Source organism: Sarcophilus harrisii, chromosome 3 (genome assembly GCF_902635505.1).
Source record: "Sarcophilus harrisii chromosome 3, mSarHar1.11, whole genome shotgun sequence".
Taxonomy (NCBI): Eukaryota; Metazoa; Chordata; class Mammalia; order Dasyuromorphia; family Dasyuridae; genus Sarcophilus; species Sarcophilus harrisii.
In genome coordinates this window covers 81,660,021-81,683,252 of record NC_045428.1, presented here as the reverse complement: position 1 = coordinate 81,683,252, position 23,232 = coordinate 81,660,021, and the positions used below count along the sequence as shown (strand labels likewise).

The 23,232-nt window shown below is 36.3% G+C and overlaps 1 protein-coding gene across 5 annotated transcripts in view; it reads left to right on the top strand.

The window, feature by feature from the left end:
- The window catches only part of KIAA2012 (KIAA2012 ortholog), a 152,808-nt gene that overhangs the window by 6,295 nt on the left and 123,281 nt on the right, over nucleotides 1–23,232 (top strand). For 4 of the 5 annotated variants that reach the window (XM_031958315.1, XM_031958316.1, XM_031958314.1 and 1 more), the window contains 2 exons: nucleotides 18,244–18,406; nucleotides 20,892–21,056. In XM_031958315.1, coding sequence (XP_031814175.1) covers nucleotides 18,244–18,406; nucleotides 20,892–21,056 — 328 coding nt within the window. The remainder of the gene's footprint in view (nucleotides 1–18,243; nucleotides 18,407–20,891; nucleotides 21,057–23,232) is intronic. The other variant, XM_031958317.1, reaches the window with a different exon arrangement.

The following is a 23,232-nucleotide window of genomic DNA, read 5'->3' as shown; positions in this document are numbered from 1 at the left end:
CAGAGTTGGAAGAAACCTCAAAGGTCCTTCAGTTCAACCTATATATGAAAAATGTAGCAGGTGGGGTAATACATATCCTAGGCAAGTCATTTATCTACTTTTCTCTGACTCAGTTTCCTCATCAGTAAAACTGGAGATAATAATAGCAAATACCTCTTAGGGATATTGTGAGAATAACATGATTTATGTAAAGTATCTTACAAACCTTGAAGCACCATATGTTAATGGTTATTTTAAAAGAAATCCATCTATAATCTGAGAAATTATCATCTAGTCTTTTCTTGAAGGCTTCTAATAAAGGGGAATCTAGAAGCAGCTCATTCAATTTTTTAATAGTTCTAAGAGTTCATAAAATTTTTCACCTAATATCAATCCAAAATTTGCCTCATTGCAACTTCTACCAAATATTTCTAATTCTGCCCTTATGGCCAAACAGAATAATTTTTCATATGCAATTTTTTGGGGGGAGGGAGTAAGACAACCATGGCTAAGTGACTTGCCCAGGGTCACACAATAATAAGTGTCAAGTGACAGTCTGAATACAAACTCAGATCCTCCTGACTTCAAGGCCAGTGTCTATCTACTGTGCCACCTAGCTGCCACCTCAAACAATAATTCTAAGCCCATCAAATACATAAAAATAGTTATCCTATACTATCCCTTTCTTTCCCCTGAGTCTTTTTTTTTCTAGGCTTAGTTACATTCACTTCCTTAAACTCATTCTCATCTTTCATGAGCTCAACTCTCATCATCATATTACTTGTCCCATTTTGGATGCTATGAAACTTAATGTCCTTCTTGAAATGTGGTGCTCAAAATGAAATATAATACTCCAAATGTGATATAACTACTACAGAACATAGGAAGACTATCTCATTCTTATTTCTAAAAGCTATCCCTCTCATTACAACCTAAGATCACGTGAGGTTTTTTTGGTTTGGGGTTTTTTTTTGGCTGCTATATCATAATGTTGACTTGAGATTGCAGCCCACAAAATATTTTCTTCAAGACTTCTGTAGAACAATATTTCACCTATTTTGTATCATGAAATAGATTTTTTGAATCTGAGGTGAGGATTTCATCAGTCCTGGAAAGGTTGAGAGTGCTAATCAGCTCTATCCACAGCATAAGAAGTCTTGGAATATGATTGCATGGGAATCTTAGAGCTCAGGGATTGATTTGGTATTGGTTTGACAAAAATATATATTTAAGAAATAAGGGGTACTTTGCTTTTTTGTTCCAAAGTAGGTTTTTTAGTCAATAAAACTATTATTTTAGTTTATAAAACTATTTTATCTATTTCCCACCCTCTCATCACATTGTGAAAAAAAGGAGAAAAACAAATTCCTTTTTACAAACACACATAGCCAAGTGAAATAAAATTCCTCATTGACAATGTCGTGTCTCTCTGTGTGTGTGTGTGTGTGTGTGTGTGTGTGTGTGTGTGTGATGACTCATTCTGACCCAAAGTCTATCAGTCAGGAGATAGGATCTTTCATAATTAATTCTTGAGAATTAGAGATGCTCATTGCATTGATCAATGTTCTTGTCTTTGCTATGTTGTTATTACTGGACAAATTTGTTCTCTGCGTTCTACTCATTTCATTCACCATTGGTTTATAAAAGTCTTCAAAATTGTTTTATAATGTTGATGTTATTTTATAAATTGTTCTCTTGGTTCTACTTGCTTCACTCTGCACCAGTCCCTACAAGTCTTTCCATGTCTCTGAAATCATCCATTTCCCCATTTTTTAATAGCACAATAGAATTCCATTATATTCATATACCACAAATTTATGCAGCTACTTTTTTTCCCCCAGGATCACAGCATTTTTTAAAAAGTATTTTATTTATTCCCAATTACAAATAAAAACAATTTGTAACAATTGTTTTTTTTTAATTTTGGTTCTAAATTCTCTCCCTTCCTCCCTGGGAGGATAAGCAATTTGATATAGATTATATATGGACAATTATGTTTTACATATTTTCACATTAGTCATTTTGTGGTTGAAAACTTGAACCAAAAGAGAGAGAGGGAAACAGAGACAAAAAGAGAGAAGGAGGAGACAGAGAGAAATAATATGTTTTGATCTCATTAAGACTATCAGATTTCCCTGTAAAGGTAGATAGTATTTTGTATCATGAGTGTTTTGGGATTGCCTTGGAACATTGTAATACTGAAAATAAACAGATCATTCACAGCTGATTACCACACAATATAGTTTTTCTTTGTATAATGTTTTCACTTCATTTTGCATCAGTTCATGTAAGTCTTTCCAGGTTTTTCTAAAATCATTCTGCTTGTGATTTCTTATGGCACAATAGTATTCCATCATAATCATATAGCACAACTTGTTCAACCATATCCCAGCTGACAGAAATCCCTTCAATTTCAATTCTTAGCCACTACAAAAATATTGTACTACTATAAATATTTTGACATATGGGGACCTCTTCTTTATTTGATCTTTTTTTGTGTATAGGTCGCAGAAGTAAACCTGTGGCATTTGGTCATACACTGTTTAATAAGCTTTTGTGTATAATTCCCAGTTGCTTTACAGAATTCTTGTACCCATTTCAAGGTCCACCAAGAGATTTATCATAGCCCACCCCTCAAACATTTGTCATTTTCTTTTTTTGTCATCTTTGCCAATCTTATGTTGTGAGGTGGCATCTCAGAATTAAGTTATATTTGTATTTCTCTAATTGGGAGTAGTCATTTTTTCATGTGGCTAGAAATAGAGAGACAGGAGTCAGAGTTAGGGTTACAATTAGAGTCAGAGTCAAGAGGCATTTTAGGACTAGGGTTATGGTTATTTAGGGTTAGCGTTTTTTCTTTTAGTAACTACCTGTTCATATCCTTAGACCATTTATCTTTTGTGTTGAGTCTGTACTTTCCAGAGGCAGTGGACTTTATTCTCATTAAGGAAGAATGATGGTCCTAGACTCAGAAAGTACCAAGTCTGAATCCCACTTCAGTCACTAACTAGTGTAACCAATCTCTCAGCCTCATTTTCCTTGTCTGTAATACTTATGTCCCAGAGTTGTAAACATCAAGTGTAATAATGTATATAAAGCACTTTCTAAACTTTATATGCATCATCCAATTATCAGCCTGGTATAATCTGGGAAATTATATTATAAGAATCAAAGTTTATAGGGTTCAGAGCTAAAACAGAAGACAGGCAGCACAATGGGTAGGGCACTGGACCTGAAATCAAAAAAACCTGAGTTCAAATATGACCTCAGATACTTACTAGTTATGTGACCCTGGGTAAGTCAACCACTATTTGCCTTACTTTCCTCGTGTATAAAAGAGACACAATAATAGCAATTACCTCCCAGAATTATCCTGAGGATAAAATTAAATAATGTTTGTAAAGCATTTTGCAAACATTAAAGCACTATGTTAATGCTAGCTATTAATTTATTATTATCTACTTCCTCAAACATCCTCTCTCTTTTTTTTAAGGCTAAATCTCCCAATCTTGGTCCATTTTAAAATTGCAGGAGTCCTACCTGATCCCACTAAGATTAGCATAACATCTTTTACCCGTGTTTTTGTTTTTGTTTTTTGCTGAGGCAATTGGGGTAAAGTGACTTCCCCAGGGTCACACAGCTAGGAAGTGTTAAGTGTCTGAGATAAGATTTGAACTCAGGTCCTCCTGACTTCAGAGTTGGTGCTCTATCCACTGCACCACCTAACTGCCCCATCTCTTGCCTGTTTTGACTCCCTCCCTGCCCAACTTATCAAATGCTGAATTTAGTATGGATACCTGATCAATAGAGTCCAATGCAGCTCAAGAGATCTGCCAGCCTATCACCCTAATAGTAGGGATCACAGTGTGGGCTACCATCCCCCCCCTCCTTCTCTCTCTTTCTCCCTCTTTCTTCCCACAGAAATGAAGTGACTTTCTTAATGTCACATAGGCAATTAATTATCAAATGAAGGATTCAAACCCCAGATCTGGTTCTAAATCTAGAAGTCTTTCCATTCTACCAACTTGCCTAGCCATTTGCCTTGTGACTCAGGGATAAGAAGTCACCTAGCTTCCTGCTGCCTTTTTTTTCCCTTAAGAGCTCAGGTAATAAATATGTCTCTGATTTTTTAGTGGACCATGAGCGCTACCAAGTCTTTTATTCCTGCCAGTTGCCGGGTCTTTCTAAAAATCAACACTGCTTCAGGTGCCAGGGAGGTTTTTCAACCCTTTAGCACCTGGCTAGTATGGTCAAGAGGGTCAGTGAGGTCAGGTACCTCCCAAGTCATCAGGATCCTGGGAGCCATTCATTACACCTGGCATTCAGGAAGAAGGACAGGTCCTTACAGGCCAGCTGTTAAATGGAGCACGTGGTGTGGGAGCTGGGATAATGGGCTGCTCTGTGCACACTAATTAGTCATTTCAGGGGAAACTAGAAGCCAAAAGTTGATTGGCAAACACCACAATAGCAGGTTTGAGCAATCTAAATCGAACTCACAGCCAATACCTCCTCCTGTCATTGTTTACTTCCCCATTTTAGAAACTGCCTTCCCGGTCCCCTTCTGTAGTCCACTGTTTCTCTTGCTCATTCTTTTAAGGTGGGGAGATACTTTGGAGAGTGGGATAAGAAGTTAAATTTGTGGGCAGAAGAAACTGCTGCTGCAGACTTTATTCTCACCAAGAAAGAAATGGTTGCTACAGCAGAAATGATGGGAACCTTTTAGGGAAGTAATTGTTCCATCTTAGCATTCACAATAGAAAAGGAAAAGAAAGCCAGAAATAGTCCGAACCGCACCCTAGATTTTTGGAGAGCATATTTCAAAGGGTTCAGAAAAAGGATAAGTAAGATTCCCATAGACAAAAATTCTACTTCTCAAAAGAGAGAGGAAGTTCTACACATAGAAATCACTGTAAGGAAGCTCAGAGCTGATCATAGGTATATATTATGCGAGAAAGGAAGGAAGAGAGAAATAATTCCAGCAAGGAAAAAAAATTGTTTAAAGAGAATGATGTGGTTACACAGGGAACTTCTTAACCAACTTAGGTTTGAAAAAATATATAGTTTCCTCATTTGTAAAACAGGGATAATAACCAGACCCATTCCTAAGGTTGTTGTAAAGATGAAAGGAGATAATTGTAAAACACGTAGCCCAATGCCTGGCACATAAAAAGTGCTATAGAAATATCAGCTATTATTATTATTGGAGCAGCTAGATGGCACAGTAGATAGAGCATTGGACTTCCTGGCAGGAAGACCTCAGTTCAAATTCAGGATTAGATGCTTACTAGTTTTGTGACCCTAGTTCCTCATTTGTAAAATGGGGACTCCTTGGAGAATGAAATGGCAAAGTACTCCAACATGTTGCCCCTCAAATACAAACAAATCATAGATTCTATCCATGTAATCATGAAGAGTAAGACTTGACTGAAAGACTGAACAACATTACTATTATAACTACTATTACCACATCATCAGTACCACCACTACTACTATTACAACCACTATTACTACTATTACTATCACTACTACTACAATTACTGCTACTGCCACCACTACCATCATTACTACCACCACTACCATTACCATTACTAATACTAGAACTACTATAGTAAAGTGAAATAAAGACAGTTAAATTGGTCCTATAAGATTCATATCAAGAGCCCTGAAGTCCTGAGTAAGTTGCAGTTGGTAATGAATGCTAAACAACAAATAGTGTTAGATATTTTTTTAAGCTATGTCAGAGACAAGAGAAGGACAAAAAAGAGCAGGTACTGTTGGTTATGATGAAAGAAATTATGATAGCGTAGGAGAAGAAGAATTCAAAGATATTCAAGTCTTATTTCATTTATGTTTCCTCTGACAACAATAATAAGCTTTTGACTGGAAAGGATGGAAGCAAAAGGAATGACTATTAAGCAGTTAAAACCTGAGGTAAGAAAAGAGAAAATAAAACACCATCTAGTTGTTCTTGGTGAGTTCCTGTTACCAGGACCAAAAGAACTACATCCTATGGATGGAAAAAACTGGTGTGACTGGTGAGTCAATCACCACCAATGATCATTGCTAAATTATGGATAGTGGGAGAGGTGATATGGATAGAGAGATGAGACAAGGCCAGAAAAGGGCAAATATCCTGATTTTCAAAGTAGAGAAGGGATTCAAGTATACAAACTATAAACCAGTAAATTCTTTGCTTCAACTACTAGTAAAATTTTAGACTATCATTAAAAGAATGGTTTAATAAATATCCAGAAAAGGAAGTAATGATCATAATAATGATGTAATGAAGTAATGATCACAGCTAGAATGACTGCATCAAAAACAAATTTTACCAGGCTAACTTACTTTCTTTTTTTGAGTGGGCTATTAGGCTGGTAGGTCAGGTCAATACTATAGCTTTAATTTGCCTATATAGTTCACCAGCATCAGACAAATTTAACAAAATAGCTTTTCTGCTCATAGCATGGGAAAGATGGCATCATGAAGACTAGATAAAAGTACCATGTGATAGTCTTGGAATTGGTTTGAATGACTTGATGCAAAAATCAGTCATAAATGGTATCTCAGAAGGAACTCTGGTGGAGGAACCAGGATTTGTGCTTAGTCCTAAACTTTTGGACATTTTCATCAGAGAATAAAGGAATGGGTAGCATGTTTCTCAAGTTTGCTGAGAACAAAAAGCTGAAATAGTTAACATATTCGATGATAGAGACACAATGTGAAAATATCTCTATAAACCACGATTTAAAAAAATTTTATTAAGGCAATTAGAAAAATCATAAGCATTTCTCCTCCTCCACCACTGAACTTTCCCTTGCAATGGAGAAAAAAAATTAAGCAAAACTGACCTTCCACATGACCCTGTTTGACAATATATGCAACACTTCTTATTTGCAATTCCTCCTCACCTTGTTCTTGAAAGGAAGAAAGAATGTTTCATTTATTTGTTCTGAAGGACCAAGATTGATAATGTCAATTAAGCTAAATACCTTTTAGTTAAATACTTTCATTTCTTGTAGGCACTGATCAGATTATTCTCCTATTCTTTGTTTTCTCTGCATCAGTTCATACAAGTCTTCCCATGTTTCTCTGAATCATTCATATACATTGTTTCTTAAAGTTCAATATATTTATTCCATTTCACTCAGAGATGTTGTGAGGCTCAAATGAAATAATGGATACAAAGTACTTAGCAAAATTTAAAGTACTATATATGTTGTTGTTCAGTTGTTTCAGCCTTGTCCAACTCTTCATGACCCATTTTGGGATTTTCTTGGCAAAGAAACTAGAGTGATTTGCCATTTTCTTCCCCACAGATAAAGAAACTGAGGCAGAGAGAAATTAAATGACTTCCTCAGGATCACACAGTGAAGAAGTAGCTGAGGCCAGATCTGAATTCAGGTTTTCTGACTCTAGACCCGGCTCTCTATCCAATGAACCATCTAGCTGCCCAAAATACCATATAAATTTCAATTATGAGTATTATTATTATCCTATAGTCAGTCACCAGAACTTCAGTCTATTGCTGATTTCTTCATTCCCTGAGCTTTCTACTGTGTTCCTACTGACCTTAAGCGATGTATATAGAGCAATATAAGGTTGTGCTAATAAATGTTTTGGGAGAAAGGTACTCCTTCCCCAAAAAATGTTTACACACCCACTTTTAAGTTTTATTTGCATTATTAAATTTAAAAAACAAAAAATCAAGCTCTTAAAGTGATTGTCACTTTCTGAGATTTAAATGATCACAATGAAAATTTAGTAATCAGCTTTTATAAGCTGGTTAGAGCCGGCTCCAGCATAGCCTATAGGGCATTTTGTCCAATCATTTTCCCAATTGATGGCAACCTACTGTATTTCCATTTTTTTTACTAACATAAAATTGCTTTAAGATTTTTATATCTCTGGCATCTGTCTTTGAGCTTTTTGGAATATATACCAAATAGAGGCAGGCATAGTAGCAGAAGGATCTATTGGGTCTGGAGTCAGTAAGACTTGAGTTTCAAATCTGATCTCAGATACTTCCTAGCTATATAATCCATAGGAAAGTCACCTAATCTCTGAGTTAGTTTCCTCAACTGTAAAATGGGAATAATAATGATAATAATAATAATAATAGCATCTACCTCACAGGATTGTCATGAGGATCAAATGATATGCTTGTAAAAAACTAGATAGTTATAGTGAGCACATAGTACATGCCACAAAAACAGTTTAGAGAATTTTCTTGCATGATTCCAAATAATTTTCCACAATGTCTGGACCAGTTCATAGCTACAACAGGGCATTAGTATGTATAACTTTACATGGCTCCTTCCACACCTTCTTATTTTATTTTATAAGATGAAATTTAACATGAATAAATATAGTCTTACATTTGAGATAAAAAAACTGGAAAAAATTCCAGGTTTTATGGTACCACAAGGGTAATATGAGTCAACAATGTGATATTTCAGCCCCCCCAAAGAGGTAATTTGATCACTCTGTATTAAGAAATTTAGTTTTCAAGATCTGGGAAGTGATCAACAGTAGCCCAGCTGTACTGTGCCTAATCAGGCCACATCAGGTATCTTGTTCAACTTGGGGCACAATATTTTAGGAAGGGCTTTGACAAGCTGGAGATCAGCCAGAGGCTACCTAGATGATCATGCCTTATGAGGACTGATTGAAAGAACTGGGGATATTTGTCCTGGAGAAAAGAAGATTTATGGAAATATGATCACTGACTAAGAATTTTAAGGGTTGTCATATGAGTAAAGCAACTAAAAACCTGAGATGCTTATTGGTGGCCACACATACATAATAAAGCCAGGAATGTGGGACAGGAAGAAAATAATGAATTTTTCTCTTAGTTTAGGCTTTGTACTTTCTCAGATTTATTTGTAAGGCAAAACCCAAAGGGCTTGGGAGGCCTGAAGAAAATCATGGCATTCCAGAACCAAAAAGCCCTTTGTGGTTTATTAGAAAGCAGCCCTGAAATTAATTTGAGGGGGCTAGATATTGGCAATTTGATCATACTGACCCTCCCCCTCTGCATTATTTCTTTCTGTCTACTCTCTTTACTGGTGGTATGTATATTTGTGGGAGAGCATGACACAGATTTATGAAAGAAAGTTCTATTGCTACTTTTGAATTTATGCAGTTTCATTAAAATAATTGTATATTGTTGTTCATTCTTCATTTTTTGAAGAGGATCAATTATATCATTAGGGTGATATCTTAACTTGTGAGTGAATTGAATTAAAATGAGGGAGACCTCCAAAAAGTCATCAGCCTCATTCACTGCTCCAGAGTCATCAGAGTTCAGTGGCCGGACAAAAGTCTTAGTGCAAACTAGTGAACTACTTGGAGTGTATTTAAATGTGTGGAGGACCTTACATCTGGAATGTGATTATCCTGGGGACTTCAAGTGTGAGACGGGAAAGCCTCAGGTATTTCATGGAATTATATATGTCATAGACCTTAGGTTGCAACAAGGCAAATTTAGGCTTGATAGATGGGAAAATTTCCTAATAGTCCTATCTAAAAGAGGAATGAGATACCTTGGAATTTGTAGGTTTTCCCCACTGGAAATTTTAAAGCAAAGTCTGGATAATTACTTGTTGGGTAGCTTGTAAAGAGAGTTTTTATATTCTTTTTCTGGCACAGGGAAGGCTAGATAGCCCCATTCCAACTGTAAAATTTTTCATGCAAGTTAATGAATGTTGTTGTTGTTCAGTCATTTCAGTCATGTCTAACTCTTCATGACCCAACTTGGGGTTTTCTTGGCAAAGATATTGGAGAGGCTTGCCATTTACTTCTCCAATTCATTTTACAGATGAAGAAATTAAGGCAAACAGAATTAACCGACTTGCTCAGGATCACACAGATAGTCAAGGTAGGGGATCAGATTAGAATTTGGGAAGTTGAGTCTTACTGATCTCAGGCTAGCCACCTAGCTGCAAAATAATGAGTACATGAATTCAATTCTAAATACTAAAAACACTTTGAAATTATTTTTTTAAATTTATGTCTTTTGTCTTTATATCACAGTCATTTTATCTCCTCTCTTCAAAATGAAACCTCCCTCATGTGATTGACTTCTTGTGTGGTCCTAATCAAAATTGTTTCCCTCTGCCTCAGCACATCCATCTTTTTAAAGGAGGTTCATGAAATCAGTCCCATTAATATCTCAAAATACCCATGAGAACAATGTGGTGATTCAAGGCAATTCCAATAGACTTGGGATGGAAAATGCCATTCACATCCAGAGAGAGAAGCATGCAGAACAATTTTCTTCTCATGGTTTTTTCCCTTTTGGTCTGATTTTTCTTACACAACATAACAAAGATGGAAATATGTTTAAAAGAATTGCATATATTTAACCTATAACAGATTACTTACTGTCTTAGGGTATGGAAGGTAAGGGAGTGAGAGAGAAAAATTTGGAACTTACAAGTCTTACAAAAACAAATGTTGAAAACAATTTTCACATGTATTTGAAAAATACAATACCACTGGAAATTTTTTTTAAAATACACATGAGAAATTATTTTAAAAACCAACTGCCTGCTGTGTATCTTCTATTGAATTGCCATCTTCAACTCAATATGTCCAAAATGAAATTATTCATATTCCCCCCAGATCAGTCCTCCCTACTAACATTTCTGTTTCTACTCACACCATTATTTTCCAGATCACTAGGCTTGAAATCTCAGATTCATCTTTGACTTCCATTTTTCTCCCCCTTTTCCAACATCCAGTTCCTAAATCTTGTTATTCCTAATTCCATAATATCTACCACATCTGTTCCATCTCTTTTACTTCTACTGCAACTATCCTAATTAAAGCTCTTAGCACTTCTCACCTAGACTATTATAATATTATAATCTCCTCTTGACTACATTTCTTATTCCTAGCCTTTTTCTTTCATGCTGTCCATATAATCTCCTAAATAAAACATTCTGATTACATCATTCTACTCTACAAAACCATGACCACTAGTAACCAGTGGTCTCTATAATCTGATTCCAATGCCCCTCTTTTAGTTTTATCTCATACTATTTCACTTCATAGAATTTATATTCTGACCAAATTTATGCTTACCATATTATCTGCTTGGTCTGTTCTACCTTGGGAGAGAAAAATTTCTCACTTTTTAAATTTCTCATAAAATTTTTGTTTGGATTTTTCCTCTGTCATGATTTCTCTGTTGCTTGAATCAGAGCTGTGTACATACCTTATTCTGCCTCACACTGATTAAATTCCTTAAGGGTCTATATCTTTTTCTGTTTTTATATTCCTAGCACCTAGCTCAGTACCTTTCACATAGTAGACACTAAATATATTTTGTTTTTGAGTGGAATAAGGTTGGAAAATACTTCAGAAGGTCAATAACAACCTCCTAATTCAGGCAAAAGCACAACTGATGATCTCTAGCCCCCAGGAAAAGAGATTCCCTAAACTTTTCTTGGCAGTTGATGCTAATATTGCACAAGCCACCTACAATAAAGCACTTTGCAACTATGCTGTACTCCAAAAACACTAAATAATGAGAATAATAACAACAGAGGGCCTGCCTGAACCCATACAGTGTGTCATCCCCATCCTAAACTGACAGAGGCCTCTTTGGAGAGGTGGTATCCTGATACACTGGGGAAAATGCCAGTTGAGGAATAAACAGGAGAAATAGCTATAGTAATATCTAGCAGCTAGTCCTATCTAACTGGCAATGTCTCCAAGGTTTGTGTTTATGGGTTTGTGATGGGAATTCAGAGACAAGACAGGAAATTTTAAGGTCATTTTGAATCTATCACCCCCACCCTCCTTTATTGTTGTTACATGCCTTTTGGAAAGAGCCATGAGAATTCCTACATTGGACAGGCTGTTCTTTCCAGTCTCTTCTTGCATTTCAATGATGCTAGGTACACACCTAGTGCTATGTAAGCTGTCTAGACACTTACAGAGGTTATTAAATGCTCTCTATTGAGATCTCAAACATCCATGCAATTTAGACTTCTAGAGATCATAGCCAATTCACTTTATCTGTTATCGTTAATACTTATTATTCAGCTCTCTATAATCTGGTACTAGCCCAGATTTTTAAATTTATCTCATATTAATCCTCTTCAAGCACTATTCATTTCCCCAATTCCTACAGAAACCCTTCTCTTGATCTTGTTAGACTTGGTGCTCTATCTGAGCACCTCTCCCACACTGAGATAATATGTATAAAGTGCTTGACACAGTGTCTGGCACATAGTAGGTGTTTAATCAATGATCCCTTCCTTCTCATAGAAACCCTGTGCTCTCACGTTTCTATACCTTTACTCATAGAGTTACCTTAATATCTTTTTATTTCTTTGCCTGTTAAATTGTTATTGTTTGTCCTTCATTCTTGAAAGGACCATGACATCAAGAAGGGGTTGTCATGACTTACAAGTGAATTAGATTTCCGTGAGAGAAGCAGTGCAAGGTCACCTGCCTCATCTAACTCCAGAGCCATCAGGGTCCAGTGACCAGATCTAGATCAGGGTCTCGGGCCAAGCCTGTTAAGTTACTTAGCTTAAATGCTGTCTCTTTTCCAAAATCTTCCCTGATTTCCCTTGATTGGTTGGTTTCATCCTCCTGGGAACTTAATTTGTTCTCAACCTCTCCAATGTACTTCCAGTATCATGTAATATTATGTATTATCTCTACTTATGTTGGTGGCTTATTCTTAATTAGTATCATACATTTAAAGCTAGAAGTTACATTAAATGATGTCTAGACTAACTCCCTTATTTTATAGTTAAGGAAACAAAGGCTCAGGGAAGTTAAATACCTTGAAAGTTCATACAAATAGAAAGACATTATATGTCACATGTCAAATAATAGCGCACAACACATATTTTACATTTGGAAGAATTACAATTTCAGTGGAGAGAAGTACATGAGCATCCAAGCTTTCATATTTAGCTCAGTAATATGGATGACTAACCCCCTGATTTTACAATTAAGGAAACAGAGGTCCAAGAAAGTTAAATATCCTTGAAAGTTGATACAAATAGTAAGGCATTAGGTATCATGTGTCAAATAATAGTATAAAACACCTATTTTGCATTTTCAGGAATTACAATCTCATTGTACATGAGCATCCAGGCTTTCATATTTAACTCAATAATATGGATGACTAACCCCCTGATTTTACAATTAAGGTAACAGAGGTATAAGGAAGTTACATATCCTTGAAAGTTGATACAAATAGTAAGGCATTAGGTATCGTGTGTCAAATAATAGTGTAAACACATATTTTGCATTTTCAAGAATTTAGATCTCGGTGAAGAGAAGTAATGAGCATCCAAGCTTTTATATTTAGCTCAGTAATATGGATGACTAACCCCCTGATTTTACAATTAAGGAAACAGAGGTCCAAGGAAGTTAAATATCCTTGAAAGTTGATGCAAATAATAAGGCATTAAGTATTGTGTGTCAAATAATAGTGTAAAACATATATTTTGCATTTTCAAGAATTACAATCTCAGTGAAGAGAAGTACATGAGCTTCCAAGCTTTCATATTTTAGCTCAGTAATATGGATGACACTTTGAAGATAAATCTGTGCCAAAGTATGCCTAAGTCCAGAGACAGAACTAACATTTATCACATCAGGAGCAAAACTAGTTAAATGTCACCAACCCCTTCTCCATCTCCCCACACCATCGCCACCATCACCAGCACCACAATTTGATTTTATTACATTTCTCTAGTGCAGCCCAGCATTGGAAGCTTGTTACTTTGATTGCTGTTCCTTTCCTCCTATTCCCCCATTCGATAGCATCTCGGTCCACTGTGGACATGTGTAAGCTAAAGTCAAGTCCATCCCCACACCCTCTATAACTCCATGTTAGAAGTTTTCACCAGTTTTTCTATGTTTGAGGAGTTTCATGGCCTGAAAAACAGAGTGATATTGTGAATAGGACATTGTTCTTAGAATCAGGAAGATATAGTTCAAATCCTGCTTTTGATACCCGCTAGCTGTATGTGGTCTTTGGACCTCAGTTTTCTCAATTATAAAATAGAGATCATAAAATACATAGCACCTATCTCACAGAGTTGTCATGATGTACATAAAGTACTCTGTAAATTTTAAAGTACTATGGAAATGTCAGTGATTATTCTGTAAATGTGGACATAGGCAATGAAGTATGAGAAAGTCCTTCTGTGAGACAAGAAGAATCTCCCTGCCTACACAGCTCCCTTCAGGTTTCCAAAGATCATAAAATTGGGGAGCTTAGATATCATCTAGTGGAAGGGTCTTTAATATTTTCTGTGTCCTGGACCCCTTTGGGAGTCTGAGGAAATCCAGTGCTTGGCACACTGCCTTACACGTAATTAGTGTTTCATAAATGCTTGTCAACTGACAACATACATTCTCAAAATAATATTTGTTGCCTACATTCGTAGTTGAAGAAATAACAAATTTCAGTTAAAATTTAGTGAAAATAAAATGTAATATTTTTTCCCATCTAAATCCCCTGAAATCTATCCATGGACCACATGGTCATTCTCTGCACTAACCCCAGGTTAAGAATCTGGTTTAATCCAAGCTCTTGATTTTGCTTGCTGATAAGGAAATTGAAGCTCATTTGAGAAGAGTGCCTTATTCAAAATTACACAGATACATTTCACCTTATTCAAAATTACACAGATTTGGCAGGGAGAACCCACTATTCCTTTCTCTGGACCTTATGGGTGGTCAGGCATTTTGTGCTTTCTTCCACTTTCTCAGATGTCATGGAGATGGCTGCCAATCATCTGTGTATAGACACAAAAAGGGCCAGCCTTGTTCAATCCACACCTACCCTACCATTTATCTCCTTTGTAAGTACCATGTTCCTCATTCACAGTTGGAAGGAATCTCAGAAGCTTTCTACTCCAGCCCATACCTGGGTAAGAATTCCTTCTACTATGTACATATACCTGAGGAGCATTCTTTCTGCCTTTGCATGAAGACCCTTAATGGGGAGGGGGGTCCAAATATATCCTATCATCCCATTCCACTTTTGGATAACTCTGATTATGAGGTAGTTTTTTCCTTAAGTCAATCCTAAATTCACACCTTCTTCCTTCAGGCAAAAATCTACCATTAGGGACTATTTCCATTATGTAGCCACAGATCAGGACATTTTTACAAACACCTTTCCTGAAGCCAAACACATGCCTTCTTAAGACATCTACAAGCAGACAGTTTCTCATCAGCTAAATGGCAGACAGTTTCTCGTCTGGCTAAAAGCTGGCAGAAAGCTTCTTCTGTTCACCCCTACTCCCACCCACCCCAGAGCACAAATGGGTTTATGGTTTCAAGGTGTGAATTGGTTCCACCAAGCAGCATAATTAAGACCAAGGTCAGCATTAGTTTTCACAATCTAATTAAGCCAGCCTGGCACCTAAACAACAGACAACTAACTACCTTTCTCCTCTCACCTTCCCAGCTTGGTTTATATCCATGGCAAATTACTTCATTAGGTTAAGTCATAGAACTCAGACTCAGCTTTGGTACAATCCTCCAGTTGGAAGCTATTTCAAGATCTCTCTCTATAATACTGGGTTCAAAGCTTGGACTAATAAAATTTAAGAGATTTTAGCAAATCCCTTCACAAAGTTTCTCTTACTGTTTTTTTTTTTTTGTGAAAAAGTCGGGGTAGCTGGTAGTTTGATTTGGTAGATTTGGAAATGGTAGAATGGTAGAATGGTAGAAATGGTAGAATCCAAAGATAATTATTAAAGGTCCAATGTCGACATGGAAGGAGGTCTTTGGTGAGATTGCTCCTGGATCTGAGTTTGGTCATGAGTTGTCTAACATTTTCTTTGATGACTTCCCTTCCTAAGAGGGAGAGGAGAGCGTGAGTGAGTGAACCCTATTCTAATCAGAATTGGCTCAAAAAGGAAATAACATACATACTCAATAGGGGTATAGAAATCTATCTTACCTGTAGAAAAATAGTAGGGAAATGAGATAGGGGAAGAGGGGAAGGGTGATAAAAGAGAGGACATATTGGGGGAGGGAGTGATATGTAGCAAAATACTTGAGGAAGGACAGGATGAAAGGAGAAAATGAATAAATGGGGGGTAAATACAATTAGCAATAGTAATTGTAAAAATAATTTTGAAGCAAGTTTCTCTGATGGAATAGTATTATTCTCTAGGAAATAATGAGCAGGATGCTCTCAGGAAAAAAAATCTGGAAAGTGCTCCATGAATAAAATGAAATATACTGTATGCAAAGTAATAGCAATATTCTGGGATGACCAGCTGAAAATGACTGTTATTTTTTTAGTAATACAATCATCTATACCTACTCTGAAAGACTTATGATGAAAAATTCTATCCATATCCAGAAAAAGCACTGATTGAGTCTGAATACAGACTGAAGCATTCTCTATTTTTCTCACTATCTCTCTCTTTCTTTTTAACTTAATTTTTCTTGAGGGTTTTTATATCCATTATGGTGAGAGATAAATGTTTTCTTTCACAACTTAACTTCTATGGAAATGTTTTGCATAATTTCACAAGGGTGGGGATAAGGGAGAGAACATAGAACTCAAAAATCTTTAAAATAAATGTTAAAAAAAATTGAATTGAATGTAACCAGGGGAAATACTAAATAAATAAATAGAATAACAATTTAAAAATTCATTTTTATTACTACATCTTTTTATTTACAAAACATATGCTTGGGTAATTTTTTCAGCATTGACCCTTGCAAAACCTACTATTCCAAATTTTCTCCTCCTTCCCCCCCACTCCCTCCCCTAGATGGCAAGTAATCCAATACATGTTAAATATGTTAAATTATATGTTACATTCTATATGTGTGTGTGTGTATGTATGTATGTATGTATTTATACAGTTATCTTTAGGGACAAGAAAAATCAGATCTAGAAAGGAAAAAACAAACCTGAAAAGGAAAACAAAAATGGAAGCAAACACTAATAGAAAGAGTGAAAATACTATGTTGTGGTCCACACTCAGTTCCCATAGTCCTCTCTCTGGGTGTAGATGGCTCTCTTTATTACTGGACAATTGGAACTGGTTTGAATCATCTCATTGTTGAAGAGAGCCACATCTATCAGAATTGATCATCATATAGTCTTGTTGTTGCTATGTATAATGATCTCCTAGTTCTGCTCACTTTCTTTAGCATCAGTTCATGTAAGTCTCTCCAGGCCTCTCTGAAATCATCCTGCTGGTCATTTCTTACAGAACAATAATATTCCATAACATTCATATACCACAATTTATTCAGCCATTCTCCAATTGATGAGCATCCACTCATTTTCCAGTTTCTAGCCACTATAAAAAGGGCTGCCACAAACATTCATGCACATACAGGTCCCTTTCCCTTCTTTAAGATCTCTTTGGGATATAAGCCCAGTAGTAACACTGCAGGGTCAAAGGGTATGCACAGTTTGATAACCTTTTGAGCATAGTTCCAAATTGCTCTCCAGAATGGCTAGATTCATTCACCAACAATGCATCAATGTCCCAGTTTTCCTGCATCCCCTCCAACATTCATCATTATCTTTTCCTGTCATCTTAGCCAATCTGAGAGGTGTATAGTGGTATCTCAGAGTTGTATTAATTTGCAAAAAATTCATTTTTTAAAAATGTTGAGTCTCAAACTTTTCCCCTCCCTTTCTCACCTCTTCCCTACTTAAGATGATAAGCAATTTGATATAGGCTGTATATGTGCGATCATGTAAAGCATTTCTATGTTCATCATGTGAAAGAAGATACAGCCCCAAAGAAAAAAACTGAAAAATATTTATATTTATCAAGTTAATTTGATAATTGTATTTAATATACTTGATATACATTTATATAGAGATATACTTATATATATTTGATAATCCACTTAATTTATAGGAGTGAGGTATATGAGTTGGATTATCAAAGACTTCCTTTTATATTTCAGAAATAATTTCCAGAGTGTGTTAAGTCATGTATTTTCTTCTAAGGAGTTTTTATCACTCTCTGATGTTCTATCTTAACTCAAGATCTGGTGTTTGTCATTCTTTCCTGACTCCCTCCAACTCCAAATCTGTTGGGGCCTTTAAGAACTTCATCCTGCAGTTTCTCAGCTTTTGTATTTGTTGGCTGAGATGTGCTCTCTTGTTGTCTTCAGGCACCTTTAGGGAGTTTCCCAAGATTATTGATGAGGGATCTGTGAACCCAACTGTATCAGCTGCATGAGGCCTCTCAGCCCCTAACAAATGAGTTTGTCTCTTGTCTGTTATTCCTGCAGAAGGATCAGAAGGACCAAGGTTGGCAACCATACTTACATTTCCTAAGTAAGTCGCATAGCCAGACTGAACAACAGATCCGTCCGGGCTATTCAGCCAAGAGGTACTTCCTCAGCCTCTTTAAAAATTGGACTCCGGGCACTTTGTACAAGCTCCAATGTTCAGGTCAGTGATGAGATTGGTGAGTAAGGGCAGAGTGTAGGTAAATCTAACTTAAATGTCCCAGTGTTGTTGTTGGGACTCAGTCTTTTTTGTTCCATTTGGGGTTTTCTTGGCAAAGATACTAGAGTGATTTGTCATTTTTTTCTCCAGATTATTTTTACAGGTGATGAAAATAAGGCATCCAAGATTAAGTGATTTGCCCAGGATCACACAGCCAGTCTGAGGTCAAATTTGAACTCAGAAAGATGAGGTTTCCTGACTCCTGTCCCTAATATTCCACTGAAGCATAAATGGAGTTGGAGGACCTGGGTTCAAATCTTAGCTCTTCCACTTAAATGTGGAATATCATTGAATTCCTCTAGATTTCAACTTTCTCATTAGAAAATGATCAAGTCTCCTTAGCCAATTTCTATAGTTCCTTCCATGTCTAATTCTATATATCCCAGAAGGCTTAGGTAACAAAATCACTACTCCTATCTAAAGGATGGTGTCAATTTTGCTTTAACTCAGAGGTTCCCAACCAGCAGAGCAAAATCTACCACCTCTCCCAATAAATCTTTGGGTTCATTGTCCCCCATTCAGTTCCACCATACCGCTGGGCTGTATATTGCCCATTATTTCTCCCAATCCACTAGGAGGACACTTCCTTAAGAGCAGCCTCTCCCCTTGCATTGGGGTCATCTCAAAGCTTCAAGTAAGTAAGAAGTGGCTTTTCTCCACCCAAGTCTCCCCACAAGAAAATGATGAAGATCTTTGCTATACAGGTTGACAATTCCCTAGTGGAAATAGCTCCAAAGTGAAATAGAAACCCTGAAAGAAGTCTCACTCTCATTATGGTAAATGAATGTATGAATGAAAAAATACATGAAGAGGTTATTAGGAGGGAGCAGATATAGGTTGTTTGCTGTGAGAATAGGGGGGCTTTATCCTTTCCTTCCTTTGGTACAAACTGTTGACAAGCAGTCAAGGTCATACTTTACCAACTTACCTCATCATTAACCATACAACTTCCTTCCAGTGCTCAAAAATCACCTGGAGAATAACTTTTCTCTCACCTTGTAGGTTTTTAAGTGAAAAGAGGATGACTGCCTTCTCAAGAAGTGGTAACTAGAAGTAAAGGGATACAACCATGGGGTGGGTTAAATTTAAGTTCCAGGCTCTGGGTTCTTGGTAACTGGATCTATTTAATCTTCATATCTTTTAATATTCACAGATAATGTTAATATGTCGTTTTCTAAGTCAATTTGCTAACCTGCCGGTGTTTTTATTTGAGAGTGAGACCACAGGTCTAGAATCTCCTGTAGAAGACAAAGATAGTTTCAGTTTGCTAAAAAAGCAATCTCTTTTCCCATTAGGCCTTCACTGTTTTTGTAGTTTACCAGGATCCTAGGGACTTTGGGTCCATATTTTTTTTCCTTTTTTAAAATAATAATGTTTTATTTTCAAAATACATACAAAGATAGTTTTCAACATTCAGCCTTGCAAAACCTTGTGTTCCAAATTTTTCTCCCTTTTCCCCCTCACTCTCATCTCCCCTAGACAGCAAATAATTCAATATATGTTAAACATGTGCAATTCTTCTAAACATCTTTCCATATTTATCATGTTACACAAGAAAAATAGATCAAAAGGGGAGGGGATGAGGAAAAAAACAAGCAAACAATAACAAAAAAGGTGGAAATGCTTTGTTATAATCCACATTCGCTCCCATAGTCCTCTTTCTGGGTACAGATGGCTCTTTCTATCACAAGACCATTTGAATTGGCCTGAATCTTTCATTGTTGAAAAGAACCAAATTCACCACAGTTGATTATCACATGATCTTGTTCTTGGTTCTACTCGCTTTACTTAGTATCAGTTCATGTAAGTCTCTCCAGGCCTTTCTGAAATCATCCTGATGACCATTTCTTATAGAACAATAATATTCCATTACATTCATATAACATAACTGATTCAGCCATCCCCCAGTTGATGGGCATCCACTCAGTTTCCAGTTCCTTCCCACTACAAAAAGGGCTGCTACCCACATTTTTGTACATGGGAGTTCTTTTCCCTTTTTTATGATCTCTTTGGTTATAGACCCATTAGAAAGACTGTTGGATCAAAGGGCATGTACATTTTAATAGCCTTTTGGTTACAGTTCCAAATTGCTCCCCAGAATGATTGGATCAGTTCATAATTCCATCAGTCCCAGTTTTCCCACATCCTCTCTAACATTTATCATTATCTTTTCCTGTCATCTTAGCCAAACTGAGAGATGTGTAGTGGTATCTTAAAGTTGTCTTAATTTGCATTTCTCTAATCAATAGTGATTTAGAGCATTTTTTCATATGACTAGAAATGGTTTTAATTTCATCTGAAAATTGTTCATATCCTTTGTAGGTTCTAGATTTTTCACAAACTGAGGAACTGCTCAAACTGATCAGGAATCCTCTGGTCATCCCTCCTACCCACCCAGCCAGATAACTGATATGCTCCATTATTTCAGGGTATATCAGGGACCCTAGGTTGTTCCAGGACAACCATCTTTACTTGCCAAATCACATCAGAAGGCAACAAGATCTCTCAGCTGTACCATCAAAATACCATCTCCTGCCTGTTTACCCTTCAGTCTCTCCTTTCTGGATTCAGAAAAAACAACTGGCTGATGAAGGTTTGTGGTGAACTTGGGGTTAGTTTTTTCAAAAAATATTTGGGCCCTTCATTCTTTCTAATGGCATTTCCCAAAAATAATGCCTAAAGACCTGGGACCTGAATTTACTCATTTGTGAAACTAACAACCTCTGATGTTCTTGTCTCTAACAATCTATAACTTTTCCACTTATGGTACGGCAGAATGATGTATTGAATGTGTCAGAAATTATTATTGGGAAGTGACTTTGATGGAAAAAATAAATCAAGGGTGAAACCTAGAAGCTCTCTATATGAAGGAGGAAGAAACTATAAGGGAAGGATAATAGTATCTCTGGAGACAAAGAATGAAAGAGTCTAGAGTATCATAAAGATAAAAATAAGCATTAGTTGTGGGAAATTTTGGAAGGGAGAATTTTAAGTATAAAATTGGAAAAGAGCATTTAATTTGCTCATTCCATAAACTTTTAAGAGAAAAAGCTCACTACCCATTTGTCATTAAGATTTTCTGAGATGTCAAAGCAGGGATGAATGGAGGGGACATTGTCAAAAGGATGATGGAGATTAGTTCCTACTGGTCACCATGAGTTGCCCATGATCTACCACAAAACTGGCAATTGTTAGTGGAGAAAATCAGACTAGATAAGAAACTGTGGTTTTTGCAATTAATAGTGCCTATTTATAGACATGCTGGCCTATGTCATTTCACAAAGAAAGCCTAGAATCATAGGTTTAGAAAAAATCTTTGAAACAAAACAGATCAATTGGTTAGGTAATATCTGGAGAACCCATTTCTGGGTGCTCCATTTTAGGAAGGGCCTGTAAGATGAAGTACATCCACAGGAGGGTGATTGCGATGATGAGAAGACACTACACAAATGAAGATTATTTGAAAAGAACTGGGAATGTTTAATCTGGAGAATAGAAGATATGGTAGCCATCTTCAAGTACTGCTGAGAAAAAAGATTAGAATTGTCTTGCTTACCCATGAAAACAAAACAAAAAATAATGGAGGAAATTGCAAAGAGGCAAATTAGAGATCACTGTAGAAAAATCTTCCTAACTATTCTTTATTATTCAGTCTTTTCAGTCATGTACAACTCTTCATGACCCCATGTGGAGTTTTCTTGGCAAAGATATTAGAATGGGTTGTCATTTCCTTCTGCAGCTCATTTGACAGATGAGGAAACTGAGGCAGATGGGGTGATGTATCTTGCTTAGTGTGACACAGCTAACAAATGTCCTAAAATAGAATAGGCTGCTTTGAAAGGTAAAGAATTTCTTTTTAGTGGAGGTCATCAAGTAGAGGCTTGTTAGGAATTTCACAGAGGGAATTTTAGGACCAGGATGGGTTGAGCTAGATAATCCTCAGAATGCCATCCAGTCCTGTGGCGGGAAAAATGTTCTTCTTTTCACAGGACACACTTTTAAGTTTAATTGGCATTATGAAGATTTTCTCCATCACTTTCTAAGCCTAGAAAAATTAACAAAATAATATATTAAGCCCTGACTTGTAACATTTGCTTGATTTCTGAAGTGTAAATACTCACACTGAAAATTTAACTTTTAGTTCTCAAAAGCTAGTCCTCCAACTGGTTCCCACATACCAATAGTCCTTCCATTTCTGAGATTCTGTGATCTCAAATCAGTGGGGTCAACCTCAGATAGAAATAGGACTATTCGTCTATACATGAGGATCTCTGCTGGTCATATGCTGTCTTAGTTTTAAAATGTAGAGCTATTTGTGTTTTATCATATTTTTATTTATCTTATTAAGTATTTCCCAATTATATCTTAATCTGGTAGGGGGTTAGGGATGTCTGCCTAGTCATAGGCCACATATTTGACACCTCTGATCTAGTACATAACTTAATTTCTACTGACCAGCTAGCTCCTTGGAACTCTGTCTTGAATTTCTGAGAATCCAGTGAGGAATTCATTTGTAAGAAATTTCAGTAGGAGATAGTTTTTTTTTTAAATTATTATATATATATATAAATAGCACATATATAATATATATGCATATATAATGTATGTGTATGTGTGTGTATGTATGTCTATACATATTCTCTCTTTTTATATATTTAGCACATAAAATGCTACTATTTCAAATGAGAACACAATGTGGTAACTAATTAACCTTATCTTTTCATGAACAGGAAAAGTCTTTTGTTCTTTCATTCTTAACTTTTCTTTAC